This window comes from Bacillus rossius, chromosome 18, assembly GCF_032445375.1.
Source record: "Bacillus rossius redtenbacheri isolate Brsri chromosome 18, Brsri_v3, whole genome shotgun sequence".
NCBI classification, from domain to species: Eukaryota; Metazoa; Arthropoda; class Insecta; order Phasmatodea; family Bacillidae; genus Bacillus; species Bacillus rossius.
In genome coordinates this window covers 10,497,887-10,525,449 of record NC_086345.1, presented here as the reverse complement: position 1 = coordinate 10,525,449, position 27,563 = coordinate 10,497,887, and the positions used below count along the sequence as shown (strand labels likewise).

Genomic DNA, 27,563 nt, shown 5'->3' with positions numbered 1-27,563 from the left:
GTATACTTTTTTTAACTTCTACTTTTTAAAATCGTGCACTGTTGTTAACGGTTATGTGCTGCACAAACTTAATAGATCAAATAACTAAATCTTTTTATTAACTTCTACTTTTTTTACAACACACTCTCTTGTTAATGTTTTCTGCCACATGAACCTTCTAGATCAAATAACTTAATTAATCTTCAGTAAATAACTACACTAAAAAATTAACCTTAATAATCTCCATCTCTCACTAGAGGTATAACCTAGACTGCGTAAACCACCAAATGTAGTGGGAAGGTTTAAATCAATTAGTAAATAAAATGCTTAAATAGTCAATAAATAAGTTGACATGTCAAACGAACTGTCATGATCTTTACTTGAAGGACCACTCACTTTTATACACTCGCTTGGCATAGTTATGCAAGAGGTTTATATTCGTAGTAGTTTATCTTTAATGAACACAAATGTTTCCTACCAGGACCTTAAGGGTCTAGGTTCAGCACCCAGTACACGATGCCTGATGAAATACTAAACTAATAAATTTACTTAAAGATAATTAACTCTATGATAGTAAAAAATTAACATTTTTTTTTTAAATAAAAAATAAACTTATAAAATTTTACACGTCAGTCTTTAGGTTTTAGGTTGCTAAAATTAGGGAACTCCTAATTACATTTTAGTTAAACAACTTAATAGATCAACTAAACTAGAGTGAGTATCAAAATCCTTGACATCTTTAATCTTTCTAATATTTAATGGTAACTTTACAAGACAATTACGTTAAATAATGTCATTCTCTGCAACCTAGAGGGAACTTACAACTGTTGATCCACATCATCTACAACTGAGGACCTTTCAAATCATGGACCTGTTACATTGGGTCCTATCTTAGTCGTTAACTTCGAGGAAGGACATAGAGTAAGCCCATACCTACCAGCTTGTTACCGGTGAGCCTATATGACGTTACATCTGAGATCACAACTTATTACCTTAGGCCGCGCTGGCCCAAGTGAGCCCCGAGCTCACTCACAGGAATGTGCGGTGTGGCCACCCACACCCAGAAAAGTCTAAATTTAGTTGATGGGTCTCTACAGGGAACGTAGGAATCTGAAGATGACCACTAAGTTATTTCACAGGTGTCTAGTTTATCTTTATGAATATCTAAAAAGGCTATACTTATATGCTCTAGAAGTTAATAAATATTACTATAAAAAAGAACGATTGTAGGGGATATTTTAATTCATAACCACAGAAATTCAGGGAAATTATATTTATCCATAGGTTAAACAGATTAATATTTTATTTATGTTTATTCACTGCAATTAATAATTTTCCTCTTTTATTCAAAGTGGGTTTGAGCTTTCTTGTCATTTCTTAAGATAAGATTGGAAAGTGAAGAAACGCAAATTTATATTTTTTTTCATTGAATCTTGTTGCTGTGAGGCAATTGTTATAATAAGGTATTTACCAAAAAAAATTTTTATAGATATTTTGATAAGCAATATATAATAAAGGCAATTTACTGACCCTTGATACACTAGTATAAAATAATTTAGGTAATGGAATTAAAGGATTTTTTTTTCATTTCATTTTTTTTTCTAAACATATAAAATGTTTTTGTTTCTGTTCTAGCCACAGCAGCTGCATGGAATGAACCACACAGCTGTGTGGGTTACCATGGCAACACTTCATCAGGATGCATTGGCCACAGATCCCAAGACTCACCAGACACCTGCATCTTAATCAAGCCAGAAGTGACTAACACTGACCCCATGAAATTATCATGCCCCACAAACTGTCACCCTAAATCTGCAGAAAATTATTGTGTTGGCAATTGTATTCCAATACAGCAACGTACTAATACACACACAGGCCATAAACCTTTCTCCTGTACTCTATGTTCTGCTAAGTTTAGCCAGCCTAGCTCTCTGAAGGAGCAATCTCTTACACACACTGGAGAAAAACCTTTCTCTTGTACTGTATGTACTGCTAAGTTTAGCCAGGCTAGTCATCTGAAGCGGCACTCTCTTACACACACTGGAGAAAAACCTTTCTCTTGTACTGTATGTACTGCTAAGTTTAGCCAGGCTAGTCATCTGATGCGGCACTCTCTTACGCACACTGGAGAAAAACCTTTCTCTTGTACTGTATGTTCTGCTAAGTTTAGCCTGGCTAGTAATCTGAAGAAGCACTCTCTTACACACACTGGAGAAAAACCTTTCTCTTGTACTGTATGTACTGCAAAGTTTAGCCGGGCTTGTCATCTGAAGCGGCACTCTCTTACACACACTGGAGAAAAACCTTTCTCTTGTACTGTATGTACTGCTAAGTTTAGCCTGGCTAGTAATCTGAAGAAGCACTCTCTTACACACACTGGAGAAAAACCTTTCTCTTGTACTGTATGTACTGCTAGGTTTAGCCGGGCTAGTAATCTGAAGCAGCACTCTCTTACACACACTGGAGAAAAACCTTTCTCTTGTACTGTATGTACTGCTAAGTTTAGCCTGGCTAGTAATCTGAAGCGGCACTCTCTTACACACACTGGAGAAAAACCTTTCTCTTGTACTGTATGTACTGCTAAGTTTAGTCTGGCTAGTCATCTGATGCGGCACTCTCTTACACACACTGGAGAAAAACAGTTCTCTTGTACTGTATGTACTGCAAAGTTTAGCCGGGCTAGTAATCTGAAGCAGCACTCTCTTACACACACTGGAGAAAAACAGTTCTCTTGTACTGTATGTACTGCTAAGTTTAGCCGGGCTAGTCATCTGAAGCAGCACTCTCTTACACACACTGGAGAAAAACCTTTCTCTTGTTCAGTATGTTCTGCTAAGTTTAGCCAGGCTAGTCATCTGATGCGGCACTCTCTTACACACAAAGGAGAAAAACGTTTCCTTCTGTGATATTACATATCTCAATATTGAATATTTTATCATTTTTTTCCCCGACCATAAATAATAATTCTTTGCAAAATTACATTTGTATTAATTGCTCTATGCAATAGTGATTTAACTTCTATGATGAAAAGACAAAAGTAATGTTTGTGCAATGGTGAAAGGAATTTAAAAAAAAAGGAAACACTGACTTTTTTTGGTAAATAAAGTGTAAGGACGTGTTTAAGTATTTGGATGTAATTGGTAATTGAAGCAAGACTTTGAGTTAAATGAAGAGGTATTACCGTTTGCAATATATTGATTAATTTAAGTTATATATGTTCAAAAGTACTGTCGGCGTAATTACACGCTTTATATTAGCTTCACCTGTATGTTTGTAACCGACTCCTTTGGGTGCGATTTTGACCCACTTTAAACGGCCAGATTTCATTCTTACTTTGTAGACTTATCGAGGACCGATGACAATACACTAATTTTTGTAAAATATGAAAAAATAACCTGAAATAAGGGGTTTAAATGTTGTTTCTTTCGTTAAATAGAGAAACACAATTACTTCTTTGTTTCATTTTACCAATTATCTAAGAGTAAAACATTATTATAAAACAACACTTTCTGCAAATATTTCACGAAACATGGAAAAATTGAGGTTTGATTATTTTGCTGTGAAACCAACACCATATGCATAACCTCAATGGCTACACCTAATGGGCAGATTTTTGAAATTCCTTTTGAACACCAACCTGCAAATCTACACCAAGCAGTTACAAATACTCCAAACTATGCCAAGTATGGTCACCCATCAGATATGCTGACTTAGAATAAACATCAATGACTTCCCGAATTAATTGATTTTCATAGCAGGATATTGAAATTGAGTACTGTAGTTCTTCAACACGCTATATTGGATATATATTTTAAAAGCAGCCAATATCTACTCAAATTCACTTTAATAGTAAAGTCATGTAATTAATAAAAAATTGAGCCACATCTAGAGACACTTATGAGATAAAACAATATTTATCGAATTTATTTTAACTGCAGCTAATATCTATTCAAAATCTACTTTAATAGTAAAATGATGAAATAACTATCAAGTTTTTTTTACATTGTTATAAAATTTCTTTCATACATTGATAAAGAAGTATCACTTTAAATTATAAATAAACCAAACTAAAAAGTATAAAATAAATAGTAGTTTAAAAAAACTAAAAAACACGCTTTGTATAGAAAACCAAACTAAAAAATAGAATTTTTTTTAATAAATTTGAATTAAGAGTAGTGTAAAATTTTTTAATAAATATATATAATAATAGTGTATATAAGAAAAAATGTATTTTATTTATAATAAAAGCGTGAGGTGCATGGTGTCAATATTTATAAATATTTTTTTGACATTATGAGTAGAAGGATTATCATTTCGATAATATCTTAAAAAGCACCCCACGCTTTTTTTTTAAATAAAATACTTTTTTCTTATATACACTATTATTAATTTATATTTATTAAATTTTTTACACTATTGTTAATTCAAATTTATTAAAATTTATTTTATATTTTTTAGTTTGGTTTTCTATATAAAGCGTGTTTTTTAGTTTTTTTAAACTATTATTTATCTATAAATTGACATTGAGACCTAGTGAAAGAAAATTATCGTTTGCTACAATGGAATAGGTATGAAACAATTTTGCAACTCAAGATGTGGCTAATGCAGCGAACCAACTACATTTTATGGATTGAACCACAAAATAATTATTGATCCTAATTCTACTGTGATCTTCGAAAAGGAGTTGATAGACTTTGACTTTTACACCAAGTTAACGGTGTTCTACAATGAAAGTTGCTACGAGAACCTCTGAAGAGAAGCCACACGAATCGTCTAGGACTGACCTGTAATTCGAGCGGAACACACGACGGGGCTGGTTGCTGACGAGACCGCGTCCTTCCACCATTCTACGAGAAGCTACGGGTCATCTTAAACTGTAACGCATCTTCGTGTACGCAATCCCTGAACAGCGACGTAAACCAGCTTCGATATATATCCTTTAATTGAATTATTATTCATGTATGTGTGTCATCAAACGGTATGTATTCATACTGGTGTATTGAGTTTGAGAAGGTTTGCTTTGAAGTGTTTATGTAATTTATAGTATTACAAAATCCATCTCCCCACATTCAGATTGCCCTATTCATATTATTTAATGTTTTATTTTGCTTGGATTAATGTAATTGCTCTGTTGAATGTTTTGCTTGCTATATTTAGTGTCAACTTCAGTTTATGTCTGTATTAACAGTTAGCATATTAGAGTACCCTAGAGAGAAAGATTCTCATAATTGTTTTACTTACACTGAGCTTAGTCAGACTGTAATTGCTTGCATTGATTATAGTATACAGAGTTACTAACCTACACTCTCATATTACTTAATGTAACTTACTAATCTCCACCTATGGAATTTGAAATATTTATCTATTTGTGTCTGTAATCTTGAAGGGCCTTGTAAATAATGTTTCTATGTTAAAATATTAGTTGTCGATCATGAGACTTGGAGTCGCATTCATATACTTGTAATGAAACGTGGCCAAAGAAACTAGCATTTTAAATTTAGATTTGACAGATTTAATATTTTTGATTTCATGGTAGATTTAGCTGGTCAGGTTAGTAATATTGATAGTGCAATGGTTAGTTGGCGCCATATATCCCGGAAGGAATTTATTACCAGACACTGAATTGTTATTATTCCGAATCAAAGTATCTATAATGTTGAACAAACCATTCATAAGATTGAGGTATTCGATTCTATAGAATGTGTCTCCCAAACTAGAGACTATCTCTGTACTTTGTTGATTATTTCTGCTAAATTTAGCCAACATTTTGGTCTGAAGAGACATGTTCCTACATTCATTGGAGAAAAACCTTTAAAAAATACATATTATATTTTTATAATTTTTTTATTTATTTTCTATAATCTCATGTCATACATGCGCATTCTCTGTTATACATTTACAGTGAAACCACATTAATACAAATCTGAGGGTTCAGTAAATTAACCACTTTGTAATAACGAGGTTTGTAATAACCATACTTTTTCACATTGCACTTACATGTTGTTTCTGTTTGTCAAAATAAAATAAAAATTTGTGCATTTATTTAGTACAGTGTACTACAATCCGCATAAGAACATTCTCCTAATTAATAACATGATTGGCATACATAAAATTTCATACATAATTATTACGGGTTTAGTATTTTGATACAACTTATATAGTTCCTAATTGTTCACTGAGAATATTTTGCTAATAAAAATTGACAATTTGGTTTGCTTTTTATTTTTAATAAACACTTCGAAAAATGCTACACAGCTGATCAAAGTATTGATTGTTTCATTGTCAGTATTGCTGGAAAGTATAAATTAAGGGAAAAATCATAAACACATCTTATACATAAGTACCTCATTTCCTGTACATATATATATTTTTTTTCAATTCTTTCACTTTATATCAATACTCAAGTAATGCACAAAATAATGTCATAAATAAACACAAAAAGTGTAGTTTCATTTTTATTAAATTATCTCATTTTATTTGTTATGCAGTAGTCTCGCTAATCAGGGCTGCAGCTGGTCCGGACATCAGGTTAATCTGGACGGATCTAAAAATAAAAATGATAAAATATGTTGTGGCACTGGAAAAGAAGACAGTACAATTCTAAGATAAGAAAGGGTCAGCCTGCCCTCAGTTGCCGGAAGTCTTGCCACCAGTTTTCCGCTCATCGCCTGTATTCAGGGGAGTGACTCACTCTATACCTGCGAGTTGTTTGTTTTGTTTCCTTCAGTCAGTGATTACTCGTGCTGGCGAAAGTGCTTTATTGAGTGGGAGTGTCTTATTGTGTGCACTCTTAAGAGCAACGTAATGGCTACTAAACATAAGAAAGTGACTGTAACAATGGAGCAAAAACACCAAGCCTTATTTCGTATTGATGCGGGTGAATCATTAACTAGAATCGCGCAATATTTAGGAGTGAGAAAACAATCTGTTTCTGATGGGGGGAAATCGGAATGAAATTCATGATTTTTTTGCGAAAATGGTGAACAAGGACAGTCTGGGTAACAGGGCACTTTACAGTAAGTCCATTTGGGATGACACCATTGCTACTGCATTTGCAAAGGAAAGTCAAGTTATTGGAACACTGAGATTAGAGGGTCATTATTTTTTTTGCAGTGTCCAATATCAGTCTGATTGTGCCTGAAGAAGGGAACAGATGTCAGTTCCCGAAACGTCACAACTGTTCTCATTGGAAATCTTCTGTGTTTGTCATTGCTATTGTCGTTGTTTTTTCCAAAGAACTTTTTTTACCTTTATTGCTGTGGTTATATGTTTGCTGCCTTGTCCAGGTTTGTTTTCAACTTTCATTTAATCTGTCTTGTCATTATTAGCTTACTGTGTTTGTGTTGTTTTATTATTTTTTCCGTGACTAAGTTCCTTTTACGGAATTCTTGTGCTTGTTGATATTTATATGTTAAACATTTTATGTCCGTTCTGTCATCTAGGTGTTGCCATATGCTTGTTTGGTGTCATCGTTGACTCCGTTTGTTCCACATAAACTAATTTGGTCTTTTTTTCTGTGAATTTTTATCTTAATATTTTTTTATATATTTTTTTTTTTTTTATAATTTTTCCTAGGACAAACAGTGCAAACCTGTCCAAAAAGCTGCATTAAATTTAGGGTTGTGCGATTCCATGATTTTCAGTTCGATTCGATTAGAATTTGATTCTCAACACAAAGAGTTGAAATTCGATTCCGATTTTGATTCTTTGGGTAACTTTATCTACATAGTCATTAGTCTGGTAGGAATAACTAAAAAAAAAAAATTGCATTTATTTTGAACCATATGTATTTAACTTAAATGAATAAGAAAGAAAATTCTGGAATAGTACCTATGTAACTGATAAGTTCATTTTAACACTGTTGGGGACGTAAGACCTGCCTTATGTTATACCAGGTACATAACTGATGGATGATAATATTTACACTATACAACACAATGCAGCTTTAAGTAATTGCTAACAAATAAACACTTTTCAGGTGATAACTGGGTCCCGATTGAAATGCTTTGAACACTACATTATTTCAGGATTAGGCCTATAGGTTCTGATGTAAGAAGGTGAACTGTTGTACACTTACAGAAGACAGATTCTCTCTCCGTGCTGTTACGATATTTCCTGCCGAGGAAAACAGGCGTTCACTTGGAACAGATGTTGCAAGAATGCACAATAGTGTTCTCGCAGCATAAGAAACATATCTGTGGTGAACTTGGTTTTCTTGCCACCACTGATATGGATTAGTAGTACGTTTCTGAATGGGTTCATTTGAATCGTTTAGTGCAAAAACCGTGAACAAATTGCTGGCAATGAGTCTATGTCTGAAAATTCCGGTGTTACAGGTAGGACTTGTAACTGCTTCAACCTTATTCCAGGTGCCTGGAGGAGCATCATAATTGTCGTCCATGTCTTGTATTTCCATTGTCCGTGAAGTTCTCCATCAAAACGTTAGAGGTCTTAGAACTAAATCTATTCAATTTTTTAATAATTGTATCAGTTGTCAAATAGATATTATCTGTCTTACAGAAACTTTGTTCAACAAATTTAGTATTAACTCTCAATATTTTACTGACCAATATCACATCTATAGAAGTGATAGAAACGAATTACTGACATTGAAAGAACGTGGTGGTGGTGTACTTATAGCAGTGAACAAATCCACCTTTCATCTGTTCAATCTTTACATGCTTTCAATTATCCTGGAATTGAAGCTCTTTGGCTAAAAATTTATTTAACCCCAACAAAAAAATTTTATTCTAGGCAATATTTAATTTCCCTCTCAAACATCCCTTATCACTTACCTTTCTTATCTTGAGTTCTTAGAAGATAATCTCACTGCCTATCAAGACGATATTTTGATTTTGGGTGACTTTAATGCACCTGGAGTTGACTGGACCAACAAACAAGCTACCCAGATTTTACACACGCATATTAAAAACAAGGCACAATACCTGGTTAACTTTATTTCTAGTCTTTGTTTAGCACAATACAATGAAACTCAATCATCCAAAAATCTTTTAGACCTTTGTTTCAGCAATGTTTCTCAGTGTTTAATAACTAAGGCCGATGAAGCTCTTGTTAAGGAAGACCTATATCACCCAGCCTTAAATATCAAATTAACATTTGATAGTCTCTCTCATGTGACCAATTCTTCTGTCAATTTTAAATCATTCAAAAATGGTGATTATGCTGGTCTTTATAATGGTATTAGATGTCATGATTGGTCTAATTTCTTTAAGTCATCCGATGTTAATTATCTTGTTGATGAACTTAACAGTTGTATATGCACAAATATTAACACCTTTATACCTACCTTTACAAGAAAGGTTTCCCCCTACCCAACCTGGTTTTCAAAAGATCTAATTCAAGCTCTGAAGTCCAAGAAACATTTTCACAAACTTTATAAAAGAAACAGTAATTCATTGTATTTCTCTAAATTTTCATTTTTTCTTAAACAGGCCAAGCACTTAATCAAACGTGATAAAATCAGTTGGTTAAGATCAATCTTAATATTTATAAATCCAGTGTCCTGATGTTTGTTTCCAGTGTACTCTTCACCAAGTCAACCGATTTCGATGAAAAACGGCTTTTATGTGTAATTTTTTCCAACTTGAGAGAAAGGATAGTTTTATTTTTGATTAATGGTCTTAATAATTTATAATTAATAATAATAAACTGATTATCAATGTTGATTGGTGTTTAAGCCCGGGAAACAGTGGGTACTTCGTCTCCATGACAACGTTGCGTGCTCAGAGTCGGGAAACCATCGTTGCTATTCGTTTTTTCTTCGGTACATTACAAAGCATTGTATTAAGTTTTGTCAAAATTAATTAATTTTAATTTTATTTCATTTATCATAACTGTAAATAAGAGATTTGGTCTCATTTTCCCCCCCATTAATACAACCGTGCGAAGCCGGGTCGGGCAGCTAGTTAATAATAATATCAAGAATAACCTGAAGTTAACGTTAGTGTTTCCAATGATCCTAAAATACTGTCTAATACGCTTGCGGAATATTTTTCTAGTGTTTATGTGCCACCTACTCACTCAAACAATGTTTCCTGTTCATCTTTATCACATGACACAATTTCTGTTCCTATAATATCTGAAATTCTAGTACTTTGGGGCATTAAGACTTTAAAACATCAATGTCTTTGGGTCCGGACGGGATACCAAATTTCGTATTGAAAGGCTGATCTCATTTTTTAGTTCCTCTTTTAACTCACTTATTTAACATGAGTTTAAAAACTCAAGTATTTCCTGATGAATGGAAAATTGCCAAAGTTATCCCGATTCACAAAAGTGTTTCTAAATTAAAGGTCTCAAACTATCGACCTATATCACTATTAAATGGCTTTTCTAAAATCTTTGAAAAAAATATATTCAAAATTATCAATTTTCCTTAAAAAATAGACTTTCTGAAAATGAACATGGCTTTAGATTGGAATGTCTACTGCTACAAACTTAATTACCTTCCTCAATTGTGCCGTGTATTAGGGATTTAGGCACGTTTTATTTAAAAATTTTGTAATCTTAAATATTTTTGGAAATATTTTATTTTTTTTCTCATCTTATTTTCTTTACGGCCAGGCCCTCAGCCTCTGTTCTCAGAGGCGAGCTGATTTTCTTTCCCAGCCTCATGCTAGGCTAGCATTCTGGCTAATATTTCTCCCGCCTCCAGGCACGTCGGGGCCGGTAACTTTATTTCTTCGCGTGACTACCTTTTGCTAAGAGCAGCTTGTGAAGCAGTGCTGAGCCCTGCTAACTCTGTCACGAATCAGTATAAGGTTCACTAGCAGCAAGACACGATAGGAGGATCCCGTGGGCCTTGTGTCCCACAGACCATGCGTTTTTTGAAGCCACCCCCCGCCTGCTCACCCACCCTCTCTTCTCAGAAGTGGCTAGGAGCGACGACCGCTCGGGTACGTTAACCGAAGTCAAGGCCATCTCAGGCTTGACAGCCGCAGTTACGATTCTGCACCTTAACGACACCTAGCGACGGCTGTGGTAACTAATGCCACTTGTGAGGCGTCGGCAGCGCCGACACTACCGCGCTCGCGCGGAGGTAACGACAACCTTCCCCCTCCTTATGTCTCAGGCCGCTAGGTGGCACCACTGGTTACTCCATTACCCCCTAGCTTGACACTCTCGTCGGTCACAAGTCGATTTATTAGTACTTCCTCTCGCCACCAAAAGATAGCGCCTCAGTCGCGCAGTCACTCCAGTAAGATCTAATTTTTTTATGCCGGACACCTTCGGGTGGGCTCGGTAATTTTCGGCTCAGAGCCTAACCCCCCTCCCATTCTCTAGAGACCCCGCGCTTATGATATTCTGGTGATATCCCGCTCTGAACTTACTTTGGTGTGCGCCTCCTGACTGACTGGTACCGTTTGTATCTGCGATCTTCTGCGAATCATCGACATCGTATATTATGTAGTCTTCTCAGACTAAAGGGATGGAGTCCCTAGCTAAAATTATTAACCAGTCAGTAGTTTAGTTGAAAGTAGAGAAACTTAGTATTTTTATATAAATTATTTTTTTAATTAATCATGATGACTTCCGTGGCTACCGCGAATCGTGGTTCGAGTTTGCGGAGACGAGACGCTCTCTCCTGAGCGCCAGGACCAACACCCTGTTTTGGTAAGTCTTGACGTCATCCCCCCCCCCCCCCCCCCCCTTTAATTTCCCTCTATTGGCCTTTTGCGCCATTTAAGTATACTGTCTGGAAACAGGTCTAATTCTTTGGAATTTGGACTTTTGTTTCAGACAGGGTTCCAAGTTTGGGGCAACCAAAATCCTCTGCCAGAACCTCTGGAGTCGGTTCCTGCGCAGAATCCAACATCATTAGGCCTACTACCTTGATCACCGTCTACCTACAGCCCCGGGTGATACCCGCATAATTCTATCTTTTTATTCACGAACTCAGAAATAGTGTAACCCAGTTAAGACAGCGGACAGTAAAAAGCAGTTCCAGGAGAAGAAATTTATATTATGTTTTGCAAGGACTATAAGTACAACTCTTAAAGTTACCAATGTTAATTTCATTCTTGTTTTTAAATATTGTAATTTTTGTTATACATTCAGGGCCGGCCCTATCGTAAATAACGTTAAGGAATATCATATAATAAGTGTAATTGTGAGTTATGTAAATAAGATCACTTATCAATGAAAAACAGACTTTACTAAGGAAAATTTAATCTATAAAAAAAAAAGAACAGTGATTAATAAAATAAGAAAGTCTATAGACGTAACAGTTGTTTTTATTTATTTAATATATAATAACGATCCTTTAACTCCCAAGTATTCGTAGGGAGTCTCTAAATTTTCTTTGTTTACTCCTAGTGTCGCCTCTGTTGTTGACTTTTATGGTTATTAATTGAGGGCCCCAGTTAAGCTTCCAAATCTTTTAACCTTATTATTCAATTATTCTTTAAGACACTTAGGGGTATTACAAAATGGTAGCAGAGCATGGTTACGTCTATAGGCATACCTAATTTGAAAGGTCATACCTAAAATTAAAATTAAAAAAAAAATTGAATAAAAACATTTTTTAAATATTTTTTTGTCACTTAGAATCTTTTTGTAGTAAGTAATTTGTGAACTGTCCGCTGATACACGTAGTAGCTAAATTGACCCTTGAATTTTAAAATTATCATAAGTTTTGTGTGTTTACATTTGAGCGCGCACTGTGAGCAGCTGGCTGGCTGCCCGCCCACGCAACTCGGGCCGCGCGCGTGGCTTATTAACAGAGACGTGTCCGCTGGACAAGATACTCCCCCCCACACACCCCTAGTTAAAGGCGCTGCGCGCCAAGGTCAGTCCTGCCGGCTGACGTGACGTTCCTTGTAGGTACCCTGTTGTGCAAGCTAACCTGACAGCTTGTTACATCCAGAGTACCCCGTTCATTTCCCGACGCGGGTAGTAATAATAATAATAAATTATGAAGGCACATACTTCCCACGCAATAAAGCAATTGTTTTAATCATAAGCTAGATTTAAGTGTATACCTAAGTTTAAAGTTTAAGAGATAATTTTAAGAGGGTAGTGTTTTGTTTTGTGTAATACTATGAATCCGGACAGGATGATTACTCCGGAGCTATTAGTAGATGAATTAAGTTACGAGTTGCAGTTGCGTAATTTACCAACTACTGGAAATGCGCAAGAGCTGCGAAAAAGGCTTCGAGCCGCAGTACGTGATAAGTTACCTACCTCAGTACATAATCTAAATTTAGAAATACTCGAGGAATTCAATATAGCTTGCTCCAAATTTTACGACATAGCTGCTTTCGTAAGTTATTCAGATGTGGAAGAGAATTTGCCCAATGTAAAGCGACACATTATGCGATTAGAGCATGTCACCAGACGACTGGAAAATCTTGTGGTACTTTCCGCAGATGTGCTCAATGGTGTTTATCGAACAGAGCTAAATCGTTGTCTGCAACAGACAAACGCCTTCCAAATTAAATTGAAAGCTAGGGCAGCCCAATTAGAAACTCAACAGGACCTCCGGGCCAACATTGCCCAGACAGAAAACCTAGGAATCGAAACACTAGGAAATGCAGAGAGTGAAAATCCGGAATTTCCTCAGGAAACCCCAAGGCAACCCGACACACAAGTATCTTTGTGCCAAACAAGGCAGGTTCCGCCCATTTCATCAACATCTCAATCATTCTTCGCAGTTTCAACCCCTCCCATCCCAGCAGCCACCACTCAAATTCCCTCAGGCATGCATGCTTCTACAGCTCCCATCACCAGTGTCACATTTTCCGGTAACTTGCCTGCAAATCCACATCCTTTAACACAACAAAATTTGTTTTTCCCATTCGCCACAAACCAGCCATATTTTAATCCATATTCCCAGTTTCATTCTTTATTGACATCCGGGCAAGGAACTCCAATCCCTACCATCCCCACCGCGCAAATTGCACATCCTTCACCCCCACCTCCGCCATCAACGCAGAATCAACCAGAAACAACATTACCAGTTACGCCAAGGGCGGCTGAGTATAGCTGTTATGGGAAAATTGCCCATCCAGTCGAGAGATTACTTGTTGGTTTTCCCGAAACAAGTGGTCTTGACCCAGATAAATTAATCGAATTCATAAGGCACTTACTTAAAATCAGACAGAAAGGGGGCATTCCTGACAAACAGTTGTTGGAGATAGTTTTTCCCTACACCCAACCACCACTAAGTGAAAGAACGAGTCAAGCTATAGAAAATAGTTACTCTTTTGACAAATACCACGAAGAAATTTTGAATTTTTTTATACCTGCCAGACTTTTGACAAATTACCGTTTGGAATGGTACAACAGGCTACAGCGAAGTAATGAAGCATTGCCGCACTATGTAGCATCAATCAGAGAAGCCGCGGCGGTTCTCAGATTGGGCGTATCAGAGAGCGAAATAGTTAGTTGCATAGTAGACGGACTAAATCAGGCAGAGCGCTCACGCGCTGTTTTCCAGGCTAGGCCACGGAGTTTTGTAGAACTAGATCAACTCTGTATACAGGCCATGAGTTACGAATATGCAGACACTCAGAGAAACAGGTCAGCGAAGTCCGTGGATAAGCATGATTCTCAGGCAGAAACTGCAAATAGTTTTCCATACACGAAACAAAATAGCCACCCACAACAGAAAACAAACTACTACAGAAATAATAAGTATAGTTCAAACAAGAACATACAACAACAAACACCTTTCTGTAATTATTGCAAGCAAACAGGACATTACATTGAGCAATGTAACCACAAAAATTTCAAATAAAATTTCAACAAGGCAAAAAACGCGTAAGGCGGTGGCCAGGCAAATTTCTACCTGGTCCACCTAAAACTTCATCCGAGAGGAATTTTTCAGTGCATAATGGGCATACTAACGAATCACAAAAACAAAACAAAAATCAAAAAAGGCATAACACAGGAAAACAAAAACACAAGAAAAATAAACGAAAGAAATACACAGAAAAAGACAGAAAACACAAACAGAAGATTATAACACAGCAAATTAATCATAAAGAAAATTCTGAGAAATTCACAAGAATTTGCAAAACATGTGTTAGTCTGACTAACAAGGGAAAACGTAAGTGTCACAACATTTTCGGTCACGTCCGAACTGTATTACCATACACTAAAGCAATGTTTGGCAAAAATCAAATTATTGGTCTGATTGATACAGGAGCTACTCGTAGTTTTATTTCAGGCGATTTGTTTAGGAAATTACAGAAGAACAAGCAGGTTCTGAAAACAGAAGTCACGGATGTGCGCTGTTTTACTGCAGCGGACGAACCAATTAGTATATCCAAAGTGGCTATAGTGAAAATCAAGATAGAATTATTCACTTGGAATTTCCCTTTTCTTGTGGCAGAAAACTTAGCCACGCAGCTTATTCTAGGCTCCGACTTCATCGCAAAAACAGGTATTTTGATTGATCTACAAGCAGGAAGTTTTGTATTTAAATTTAATAAAAATCTTGTCATATCATTCGTGGAACCTGAAAATAAAAGGTCAGGACAAGTTACTAATGTTTCTACCAACACTGACGAGAGAAATTCTTTGTCCCTGGATCATCTCGAGCCCAGTAAACAAGTTGCTATTCGAGATTTGTGTAATGAATTTTCAGATGTGCTAACTAAGAAATTAGGTCGAACTAACCTAATTGAATATCAAATTGAATTGACTGATACCACGCCAGTCAAAAGTCACCCTTATCAACTTTTAGGTCCCAAAATGGAAATTATGAGAAAACACGTACAGAAAATGTTAGATAATAATGTAATAGAACCTTCTAATTCTCCTTTCAGTTCACCTGCATTTCTAGTACCCAAGGGTACGGAACAACGTTTCGTCACTGATTATCGAAAACTGAACAAACAGATTAAAATACCGCAAACACCCCTCCCAGATTTGAACTCAGCCTTTCATTGGTTTAGTAAGGCCAGGTATTTCAGTGTGTTCGATCTCAATTCGGCGTACCATCAGATCCCACTCACGCAAGACTCAAAACCTATTACCGCATTTTGCGTACCTTGGAATCTTTACCAGTATAATGTGGTACCTTTTGGCTTGGCCACAGGTGCTCAAGTACTCACACGACTTCTTGAACAAGTAGTAGGAGATTTTAAATTTAAATTTGTTTACAATTATTTGGATGATCTTGTAATTTATTCAGAAAGTTTTGAGGAACACATCCAGCATCTGACTCTTGTCCTTGAAAGACTGCGCAAGGCAGGCCTCACTGTAAATACAAAAAAGGTAAAATTTGCTGCTTCCGAAATATCTTTTCTTGGACATTTGGTATCACACAAAGGGGTTACAATTGATCCAGAACGAACACAGGCGATCAGGGAATTCAAACCACCTAAAGACACAAAGGGCATAGCTCGTTTTATTGGCATGGCTAATTTTTATGCCAAATACATACCAAATTTCGCCGAGCATGCGGCACCTTTGAATGCATTACGTAAGAAAAATACACAATATATTTGGGGTCCTGAACAAGACAAGGCATTTAATTTCTTGAAAGAAGCTATAGCGAATCCACCTGTTCTGCGCATGGCAGATTTTAGTAAACCCTTTATTTTACAAACGGACGCCTCAAGTGTTGCTATAGGGGCGGTATTGTCCCAGGAAATAGATGGCGCCAGGCAACCCATTGCCTTCGCCTCACGTACATTAACTTTTCAGGAAAGGAAAGCATCTTCAGTGTATGAATTGGAATGTTTAGCAGTAGTTTTTGGTATTGATAAATTCCGACAGTTTCTGGAACATAGGGAGTTTCTATTGGAAACTGATAATCAGGCGCTCGCTTGGCTGTTAGCTCACCCTAAACAATTAGGAAAACTTGGAAGGTGGATCACCAAAATTTCTTCTCTCAAATTTAATATTCAACATATTCGCGGTACTCAAAACATTGTGGCTGACACACTTTCTCGAATGTTCGAGAACACCTCCGAAACAATATCTCAGGAGGAACCTCAGATTTCGTGTCAGGCACTCCTAACCGATTTCCCCTTAGCTTTTCAGGACATACAAACACATCAACAAGCCGACCCATATTTGGCAAAAATAATTGAACAAGTTAAAGCGGGTACAGCTCCGAAATTTTATGTTACCTAAAGGTCTCCTACAAAAACGTACACAACAGTCAAGGCACTTTAAAATTGTTCTTCCACAAAATCTGCGTGATATGATTTTCACATATTACCATAGTTCACCTCTCGGTGCCCATTTAGGTATTTATAAAACCATTCAAGGTATCCGACGCCATTTTATTTGGGAAGGAATGCACCGGGACATTACACAGCGAGTTAAGTTATGTAAGCTATGTGCATTAAGTAAACCTGCACAAAATACACAGTACGGTTTTCTTGCCTCAGAAGTAGCCGAAAGACCTATGCAAAAACTTTTTATTGATTTTGTAGGGCCATTTCCTCGATCCAAATCCGGACACTCTATGCTTCTTGTGGGCATTGATGCCTTTTCTAAGTTCGTTTGGCTTATTCCACTCCGTAAGGCTACAGCTGACACCACTGTGCGTGCATTACAAAATCACATTTTTAAAACTTCAGGATTACCGAACATAATTGTATCCGACAACGGAACACAGTTTACATCCAGAACTTTCAAGAACATGTGTTTCTCGCATGGTATACAGCATGTGACAATATCGCCATACTACCCTAAACCCTCGCACGCGGAGAGATTTAATAGAAATCTTCGTTCGGCGCTCATAGCGTTCCACGCGAATGCGCAGGAATAATGGGACAGTAATTTGGTGTGGTTACAGATGGCATTTAATTATGCCAGACATGAAGGACACAAATCCACCCCATTTGAGATTATGTTTACTTATAAGCCCAACACACCCCTTTCCAATCTTTGGTCTCTCGAAGACCTACTGCCGGATGATCCCAAGGACATCGCGGAGATTTGGAGAAAGGCGCGTAGGAATTTAAATTTGGCTCACCAAACAAGTCAGAGAAGGTACAATAAGTACCGCTCCCCTAACCCCTACAGGGTAGGTGACACGGTAATGTGCGAAGCACATCCGCAGAGTAAGGCCATCGATAAGCGATCGGCCAAGTTATCGTATCGCTGGACTGGACCATTACAGATCCAACGGTTTCTAACCCCAGTGACTGTGAGTCTAGCCGACCCCAGTTCCGGAGAGTATGTGACACGAGCGCACATCTCCCACCTTAAGAAGGCGCATCCGAATTTAAAATAGGAGCGATTACTTTCTCTAAGCCTTGGCATGCCAGATATAAATATATGTATGTAAGACTCAATAAGGAGTTTAACTGAAGAATACAAAACCTAGGTAGTAACATTAAGTAACAATAAAAATCCATGGTACTAGTTTGTAAGAAAACTTAATATAAGGTGTTAGTTTAAGTGGCCACTTAAGTTAATAATTTTAATTAAGTTAATGAATTTAACCATGTTAGTCATTAAGAATGTGCACATTAGTTCATTAGAGTGTTTAATATTTTTTTTGTGCTTTAGCATGTAAGTAGTAGGATACAGGCGAACCTGGTAACTCGTCCTACTGAAGTTTTTGGTTTCTTGTTTTTGCTTTCCCCTAAGCTCCGCTTTAACGCGGGGGAGTATGTGCCGTGTATTAGGGATTTAGGCACGTTTTATTTAAAAATTTTGTAATCTTAAATATTTTTGGAAATATTTTATTTATTTTTTCTCATCTTATTTTCTTTACGGCCAGGCCCTCAGCCTCTGTTCTCAGAGGCGAGCTGATTTTCTTTCCCAGCCTCATGCTAGGCTAGCATTCTGGCTAATATTTCTCCCGCCTCCAGGCACGTCGGGGCCGGTAACTTTATTTCTTCGCGTGACTACCTTTTGCTAAGAGCAGCTTGTGAAGCAGTGCTGAGCCCTGCTAACTCTGTCACGAATCGGTATAAGGTTCACTAGCAGCAAGACACGACAGGAGGATCCCGTGGGCCTTGTGTCCCACAGACCATGCGTTTTTTGAAGCCATCCCTCGCCTGCTCACCCACCCTCTCTTCTCAGAAGTGGCTAGGAGCGACGACCGCTCGGGTACGTTAACCGAAGTCAAGGCCATCTCAGGCTTGACAGCCGCAGTTACGATTCTGCACCTTAACGACACCTAGCGACGGCTGTGGTAACTAATGCCACTTGTGAGGCGTCGACAGCGCCGACACTACCGCGCTCGCGCGGAGGTAACGACAACCTTCCCCCTCCTTATGTCTCAGGCCGCTAGGTGGCACCACTGGTTACTCCATTACCCCCTAGCTTGACACTCTCGTCGGTCACAAGTCGATTTATTAGTACTTCCTCTCGCCACCAAAAGATAGCGCCTCAGTCGCGCAGTCACTCCAGTAAGATCTAATTTTTTTTATGCCGGACACCTTCGGGTGGGCTCGGTAATTTTCGGCTCAGAGCCTAACCCCCCTCCCATTCTCTAGAGACCCCGCGCTTATGATATTCTGGTGATATCCCGCTCTGAACTTACTTTGGTGTGCGCCTCCTGACTGACTGGTACCGTTTGTATCTGCGATCTTCTGCGAATCATCGACATCGTATATTATGTAGTCTTCTCAGACTAAAGGGATGGAGTCCCTAGCTAAAATTATTAACCAGTCAGTAGTTTAGTTGAAAGTAGAGAAACTTAGTATTTTTATATAAATTATTTTTTTAATTAATCATGATGACTTCCGTGGCTACCGCGAATCGTGGTTCGAGTTTGCGGAGACGAGACGCCCTCTCCTGAGCACCAGGACCAACACCCTGTTTTGGTAAGTCTTGACGTCATCCCCCCCCCCCCCCCCTTTAATTTCCCTCTATTGGCCTTTTGCGCCATTTAAGTATACTGTCTGGAAACAGGTCTAATTCTTTGGAATTTGGACTTTTGTTTCAGACAGGGTTCCAAGTTTGGGGCAACCAAAATCCTCTGCCAGAACCTCTGGAGTCGGTTCCTGCGCAGAATCCAACATCATTAGGCCTACTACCTTGATCACCGTCTACCTACAGCCCCGGGTGATACCCGCATAATTCTATCTTTTTATTCACGAACTCAGAAATAGTGTAACCCAGTTAAGACAGCGGACAGTAAAAAGCAGTTCCAGGAGAAGAAATTTATATTATGTTTTGCAAGGACTATAAGTACAACTCTTAAAGTTACCAATGTTAATTTCATTCTTGTTTTTAAATATTGTAATTTTTGTTATACATTCAGGGCCGGCCCTATCGTAAATAACGTTAAGGAATATCATATAATAAGTGTAATTGTGAGTTATGTAAATAAGATCACTTATCAATGAAAAACAGACTTTACTAAGGAAAATTTAATCTATAAAAAAAAAAGAACAGTGATTAATAAAATAAGAAAGTCTATAGACGTAACAGTTGTTTTTATTTATTTAATATATAATAACGATCCTTTAACTCCCAAGTATTCGTAGGGAGTCTCTAAATTTTCTTTGTTTACTCCTAGTGTCGCCTCTGTTGTTGACTTTTATGGTTATTAATTGAGGGCCCCAGTTATCAAAGCTTCCAAATCTTTTAACCTTATTATTCAATTATTCTTTAAGACACTTGGGGTATTACACAATCCTATCTACTATGAAGTCACTAACAGGGGTCAGGTTGATGCCTGTTACTTTGATCTAGCCAAAGCTTTCGATTCTGTTAGTCATCCACTTCTACTTGTTAAACTATCCACTTTTGGTTTATCTGACAACTTAGTTAATTGGTTTTCGAGTTGCCTCAGTAACAGAAGTTTCATTGTCTATTACCAACAGTAATTCAACTCTTCACAATGCCTGTTCTGTGGTGTTCCTCAGGGCGGTACTTTATCTCCTTTACTTTTTAATCTATATATTGATGATATCACACATGTCTTGTCCCACTCTACTGGTGTTCTGTTTGCAGATGATCTTAAAATATGTAGAAAAATCATCTCGGTCAATGATTGCATATTATTGCAATCTGACATCAAGGCAGTTAATGTTTGTTGCAAATCAAATCTTTTCCGTCTTAATCACGATAAAACAAAAATAATTTCGTTTACTAGGAAATATTTTCCTATAACACAATGAGTACAAATTAGATAATTTAATTCCAAAAACGACTGCTTTAAAAGATCTTGTAATTTTCTTGATTCTAAATTATTTTTTCATCAACATGTAGATTTTTTAATTTCTAGATCTCGAAGAACACTTGCCCTAATTAAAAATATTACTTACCATGCCACTAATTCAGATTCCATTATTTCTCTTTTCTTAGCACTTATTAGGTCAAAATTAGAATATTGTTCAGTAATATGGAATGACATTAATTCATCTGATATTGATAAAATTGAAAATATTCAAAACAAATGTATTAAACTTATTACTCAAAAATCATTTCCCCCTCCTAAATTAACATCACTTTTTGATCGGCATGCCCTCCTTGACCGTATTTTTATTTACAATTGTTATTCATCTAAAATCAATTGTAAATACATCTTAGATAATACTGGTTTAAGAGTTCCCCAGTATCATAGTTGACTTACGTCTACTTTCTGTACAATGAAGAGAAAAAAAATGATATAATTTTTAGATTAATATGCAATTATAATACATTAGACCTAATAGTAACAAGCGTAATCAATTAGTAAATTATTTTAGTAGCGCTTGCAGTAAACTCAATTAACTGTGTATCTTTGTTTGTTGGCATTCTAAATTTACTATTCTAATTTTACTAATTTTCTGTATTTTTGAATTTATTAATTGATTGTTTTTTAATTTTTTTTTGTTTTGTGTCCTTTGTCTGTGGTGTCTCTTGTGTATTGTGTTTGTTTTTTGTACTGTGCACACCCCTGTAATCTCTTCTCAGAGTGTTGGTGTGCATGTCACAATTTATAAATAAATAAATAAATAAATTTATAAATAAAAGCCAAATTGAGCGATATTGAGTTAAGACCATGTTGTTGTTACAAATAAGTAAACAAATTGTTTGGTCCAGTAACCTGTCATGTTCCACTCTCACAACGCTACTATACTATAGGTTGAAATCTGTGTTTAGTGCAAAAACCCATCATGTTCAGGTCTTAGTGGGTTTCTGCACTAAATAGTAGGGAATTTTATTTCTCTTCTGAAGATTGGCAGCAATGATGGTTGTTTACAACTGTTGATTGTTTCTACATGCTGTTAGTTGTGTATTTTGTGTCTAGTCATTCGGTGTTTGCTTTGTAAAGAACTGTTCGTACGTTGAATAAATATTGTGAGGTGGGTTTGTTTTACTTGTGATTGGTGATTAAAATGTCTAGTTCTGAAGAAGATGAACCTGTGAGAAAAAGACAACGTGGTGTTATCAATGTGGACAACTGGAAAAGTATTAAGACATGCAATGCAAGGGTCAAAGGTGAATCGTATGTTGATTGAAAAGTCAGAGTTCTGCCTGAAAAAATTAAACCTGAAATAATTAACTGTTTTGCAATAAAAAATGCTACAGAAATATTACTAAGGATGTTATTGATACAGTATGGAACAACTTTTATTCGTTACTTAGAAAATAAAAACATTCAGGATACATATTTGAGGCTAAGCAACGTGTTTGTAGATGAAAAAAAAAGAAACCCAGTACCGTTACAGAATGTAGATGAACTAATTGAAGATGAAATGGAGGTAAAAAAATGATGAAGAAACTGTTGCGTTTAAGAGAAACCATACCTTTGTATACCACATAAAAATAAAGTGTATCTTGACATTTGTTTGTAAAAATGTATTTTTGAAAATCTATGGGGTTTCACGTGATAGAGTGAGCAGGATTTGCTAGTTGCTGATGCAAAATAAAACTCCTACTGATGGAAGGGGCAAAGCTCAGAGTAAAAATTCTATGTCCGTCAACATTACTACTCGTATTCATGACCATATCAATAAATTTGATGTAAAGTTAACGCACTACGGGGGGAAACCCAAAAAATATCTAGATGCTGCTTTAAATGTCAAAAAAATGTATGATATATTTATAACTGAAAACCCTGATTATTAAAGTAAAATCAATTTTTATTATTGTTATTAGAAAGAGAACTTTAACTACTCCTTCGGCAGACCCCAAGTCGACGTATGTGGCGAATGTGAAAGTCTTAAATCAAAACTGAAGGATAAACAGTTGAATGATACCGCTAAGAGAGTTGTAGCAGCAGTACATGAAAGGAAAGCAAAAAAAATTTATACCAGTATAAAAGAAGCGTCTAACAATAAAGATAATGATACTGCTGTTCTGTGTTTTGATTACATGCAAAACTTGCCCTTGCCAAATATCCCAGTGCAAGAAATCTTTTATATGCGGCAACTGTGGGTTAATATATTTAGCATACATAACATGAAAACAAGAAAATCAAATATATATCTATATCGTGAAGGCATTGCCAAAAAATAACCAGACGAAGTGTGTACCTTTTTATTAGACTACATAAACAATGAGCTGTCAGATACAAACATTTAATTTTGTTCAGTGACGGCCCTTCTGGCAAAAATAAAAATCATACCATTGTACGATTTCTCCAGAACCTATGTGACAGAAACAAGTTTTTAACAATAACTCACAACTTTCCCGTTCGCCGGCGTTCATTCTCGCCTTGCGACCGTGATTTTGGATCTATTAAACCTTTAGTGAGGAGGATTGATCGCATATACACCCCAGAGGAGTAGATGGAACTAATCTTTAAAGCTAGTAACACTAACCCTTTTACAGTTTTCCTAATAAGCACAGAAGACATTCTGAGTTTTAAGACTTGGTGGCAAGAATCATACAAAAAACAGCCTGTATCGGATGAGACCAGAGGAAGAATTGTTTGTAAAGAAGACAAGGTGCAGTTTCAAGTTTCAAAGTACATGCAGTTTTGTTACCGACATGACGCTGCCATCGGCCGGGGTCTCGGATGCGATTCCCGCTGCGAGTCTAAGGAGCTGTACGTGAAAATTGGGGTGTTTTCCGGGAGGGCGCCAGGCTAGCTCTGTCGTCTAACCGTGAGTGGGTCATTCGGCCCCAGCGTGTCCCCTAGACTCGGTGGCTTGACTTGGAAGTACGTGAAACTATATGCTAATGAGGTCGGGTGCACTCCATAGACAGCGTAAGGGGCTGATGCCTAACTACAAACAAAGAAAACACTCATTGGACTCTCGTGAAACGTGGTTACACGTATTTATTACTGAACAGGCGCTACACGATTCTACACGCGCACTGGCCGGTCGGCGCTTGGGCGGAAATTGGTACACGCAAAAACATAACACTACACTACACTCGTGATATAATTAGCTCTCCCTACGGCAGTTCTTCGTGGGGAAGTAATGGTGGTGCTTGGAGACCGCCAAGCCTGTACGTGAATGTTAACAGTAGGCAATTACGATTCGCTTAGCGAATCGTAGCACTAAAATTGTTCAGGGGAAACTCGGTGAGGCCGGCAGGCGTTTGCACGGCTGCATTAACGAAAGATTGTTTCACTGGAGTCGGCCAGGTCTGTAAGTGGCTGTGCTTAAGGCGGCCTTAAGGCAGGAAAGTAGCAATGGCCGGGTAAATCCCTGCACCGTAGAAAAACCGACCCGGAGTCGCGTGGGGAGTTGCGTTGAAAAAGGTTTTGGTGATGACTATAATTACCAGTCGTGAGGAATCAGAGAGACAAAACTTGAAGGCTCCCCACGGTACGCGCACGTCCGCTCCAGGCCGTGAGCTGATCAGAACTGCCTGAGGGGTTGGCGGGCGGAGGGGGGGACAATTCCTCCGTGCGCCAAGCTACGAGCGACAAAGAACTTTACCGTTATTCGGTTTATACTTTAATACTTGATCTCTAAACATACATGGCCCTTTCTTAATTAATTATTCATGCGTGAATTACTTTAATAACTATTGATTAGCTCCCCATACAGCACAAAATGTTACAGATATGTTTCAGAAATATAACTTTTGAAACATTGTAACATGTTTGAAACATTTCGCAACCTACCTGAAACATCTCGGATATATTTCAGAAACGTCAAAATGTCCGCCCTGTGAAATATTTCAATGAAACCTCCCTGCAACATCAAATGGTAATGTTTCTGAAATGTTTCAATGAAACCTCCCTGCAACATCAAATGGTAATGTTTCTGAAATGTTTCCACTAATGTCCCATCAATATTTCTGAAACTTTTAACCGAAATATTTCCATAAATGTTCTGAAATACATATAAAATGTATCATGTGACCCAAAATACCTCTGGAAATTAGGATGACTGAGGGTATATTTATAATTTAAAAGAGTATTGCACTTTAACAGATACCATAATGTTACAGCTGCATTGGTCAGCTAGTTGCAGTGAAGTGCAGTGACTGTGTTCCAATTCATCATAGCATTCCCTCGTACACTTCCTCTTGATCACTTTTTGCATAATGCCCCTTGACCACACCCTTAGAAAGTGTTAATCGGTGGATTGATATGATCTTGTTCGTATCTTCTTGTTTTCGTCAAGTTTTGCTTGTCCATAGTAATGTGTCATTTTTTGATTATATAAAAAAATAGATATTGTAATATTATTTTGTTTGAAATTATTTTAAAGATGTGCTCTGGTAGGGCATAGAATTTAATTTTTTGTCGTTTTTAATGTAATGATAATTGATTATATTACTTAATAATTTGGCTTGTACAATAATTAAAAATGTACTTATAATTTCTAATGTAAGATTAAAAAGGCCTGCCGACAAAATCCAACAATTCAGGTAAATTAATGAAACCATATTCTCCACCCTACTGAGCTTAATTTATAATTTTTATATATATATATATATATATATATATATATATATATATATATATATATATATATATATATATATATATATATGAACCAAGTTAAAGAAATAATTTAATTAATAAAGACATCAGATGTTTTCCCAGGTCAGCATACCAGACTTGCCTAACATTAATTTTACAAACTATTTTATTATTCTAAAAACAAATTATGGTTATAAAAGTAAAATTTAAATAAGTCTTCAGTATGCTTGCAAAGTGAATGAAACTTACATGAACGTAATAGGTAGCCCAGCATTGGTGTCCATGGTTCCTGTCCATTGCATTTTATTTTAATGGGGAATTTGAATGTGATATAGTGGCAGGCAGGCATGCATCTACATCAGTACATGGGGAAAAAGGGACAAGCTAATGCACAAAGGTTCCATTATTAAATACAATGACAATGTCATCTTGTAATGAATAAATTAAATTGAGGCTCCCCAAGCTATCTGGATGTGATCTCCTTATGCTCAGCACAGAAAGTATGCTAATATTTACTTAATCCATAACAACCAAACCCCACTTGCATAGGAGACATGATTACTGAGCATTTTAAAATATAATTTTCACAACCCAATGTGTTATGGCCACTTCAAGTTTGTTTTTGAGTATCATAAATGAGCACTTGTCCATCGATGTCTTTATCTGTATTTGAACAATGTCTTGAGAATTTGGGTATGGTTTTCTATTGCATTCCAGATGTTGACATTCTCAAAAATCACGACACTGTTATTGTGTACGGTATCAGTGGTCTAGATAATCATGTGGTATTACATTAACTTAAAATACTTGATACACACAAGAAAAAAAATCGCATTCAACCTCAAACAAATGTTATAGAAAAAAAAAAATAATATACCTATATACAATACACTAACATATTATAATAGAAAATTCCTACTTGTATGTTGCACAGGAAACCGATATTAACATAATGAACAGCCATGAGACTTGACCTGTGCTCGTATTGTGATGTACTTTTCTCCTTATTTAATGCTATAGTAAGTATATATGGCTGGTGCTTGTTTTTTGGACATTTGCAAGAAAAAAATGTGCGCTTGAAAACCCTCAAAAGACATGTAACAATTTTATGTTATAATTAATGTCTTTTTCTTCTTAACCCTACAACTCTGTCTGCTCAATTTTCCTTAATACTCTGTCTGGGGTCATATTTGACCCCATCCTATAATCCATTAACCCTACAACTCTGTCTGCTCAATTTTCCTTAATACTCTGTCTGGGGTCATATTTGACCCCATCCTATAATCCATTAAGAAAATTTTACTGAACTGCCAATATGTATCGGAAATATTTATCAGAATTTGATCCAGTTATTTCCATAGGTATTGCATGGTTTAATGTTTCTTAGTGTTCACTATACAGTATTACACGACATTTGCAGCATTTTGAAAAGTTTCTTTCACTTAACTGCAAACATCATTCAATCACCTCCATCAGAATTTATTCTAGACTCGTCTTCACAGTTTTTGCATGTAGTTAATGTTTCAGAATGTTCCTTGCACACAAATATATTACATCGTTTGCAGATTGAACTGTATTTGGTGTCCTTTGACCGGGGGCAAATGAAGCATCTTCCTCGCTTTCTCATTTGATTGTTTGGGGTTGGTTCTGGATGTTTTTTTTCTAGAATATCACCAAATCCACACATTTTGATGCTACTAACAATAGCCGTGTTTCTTGCTTGTGGTAAACCGACACGGTGCTCCACTTGAGGCTTTGCCATTTCTTTAGCCAACTTCATTAGAAACAGACGTCTCTCTGTTTTCTCTAAGCCTACGCAGAAAAG

At 36.7% G+C, this 27,563-nt stretch overlaps 1 protein-coding gene across 5 annotated transcripts in view; it reads left to right on the top strand.

Annotated features, from left to right (window-relative positions):
• Nucleotides 1-27,563, top strand: part of LOC134541305 (gastrula zinc finger protein XlCGF57.1-like) — a 531,604-nt gene that overhangs the window by 18,257 nt on the left and 485,784 nt on the right. For 2 of the 5 annotated variants that reach the window (XM_063384662.1, XM_063384659.1), the window contains one exon: nt 1,615-3,428. The exons of the other annotated variants lie outside the window; for them this stretch is intronic. In XM_063384662.1, coding sequence (XP_063240732.1) covers nt 1,615-2,885 — 1,271 coding nt within the window. In that variant the 3' untranslated portion in view covers nt 2,886-3,428. Of the gene's footprint in view, nt 1-1,614; nt 3,429-27,563 lie in introns of those variants that run through there. 5 annotated transcript variants of the gene reach the window in all.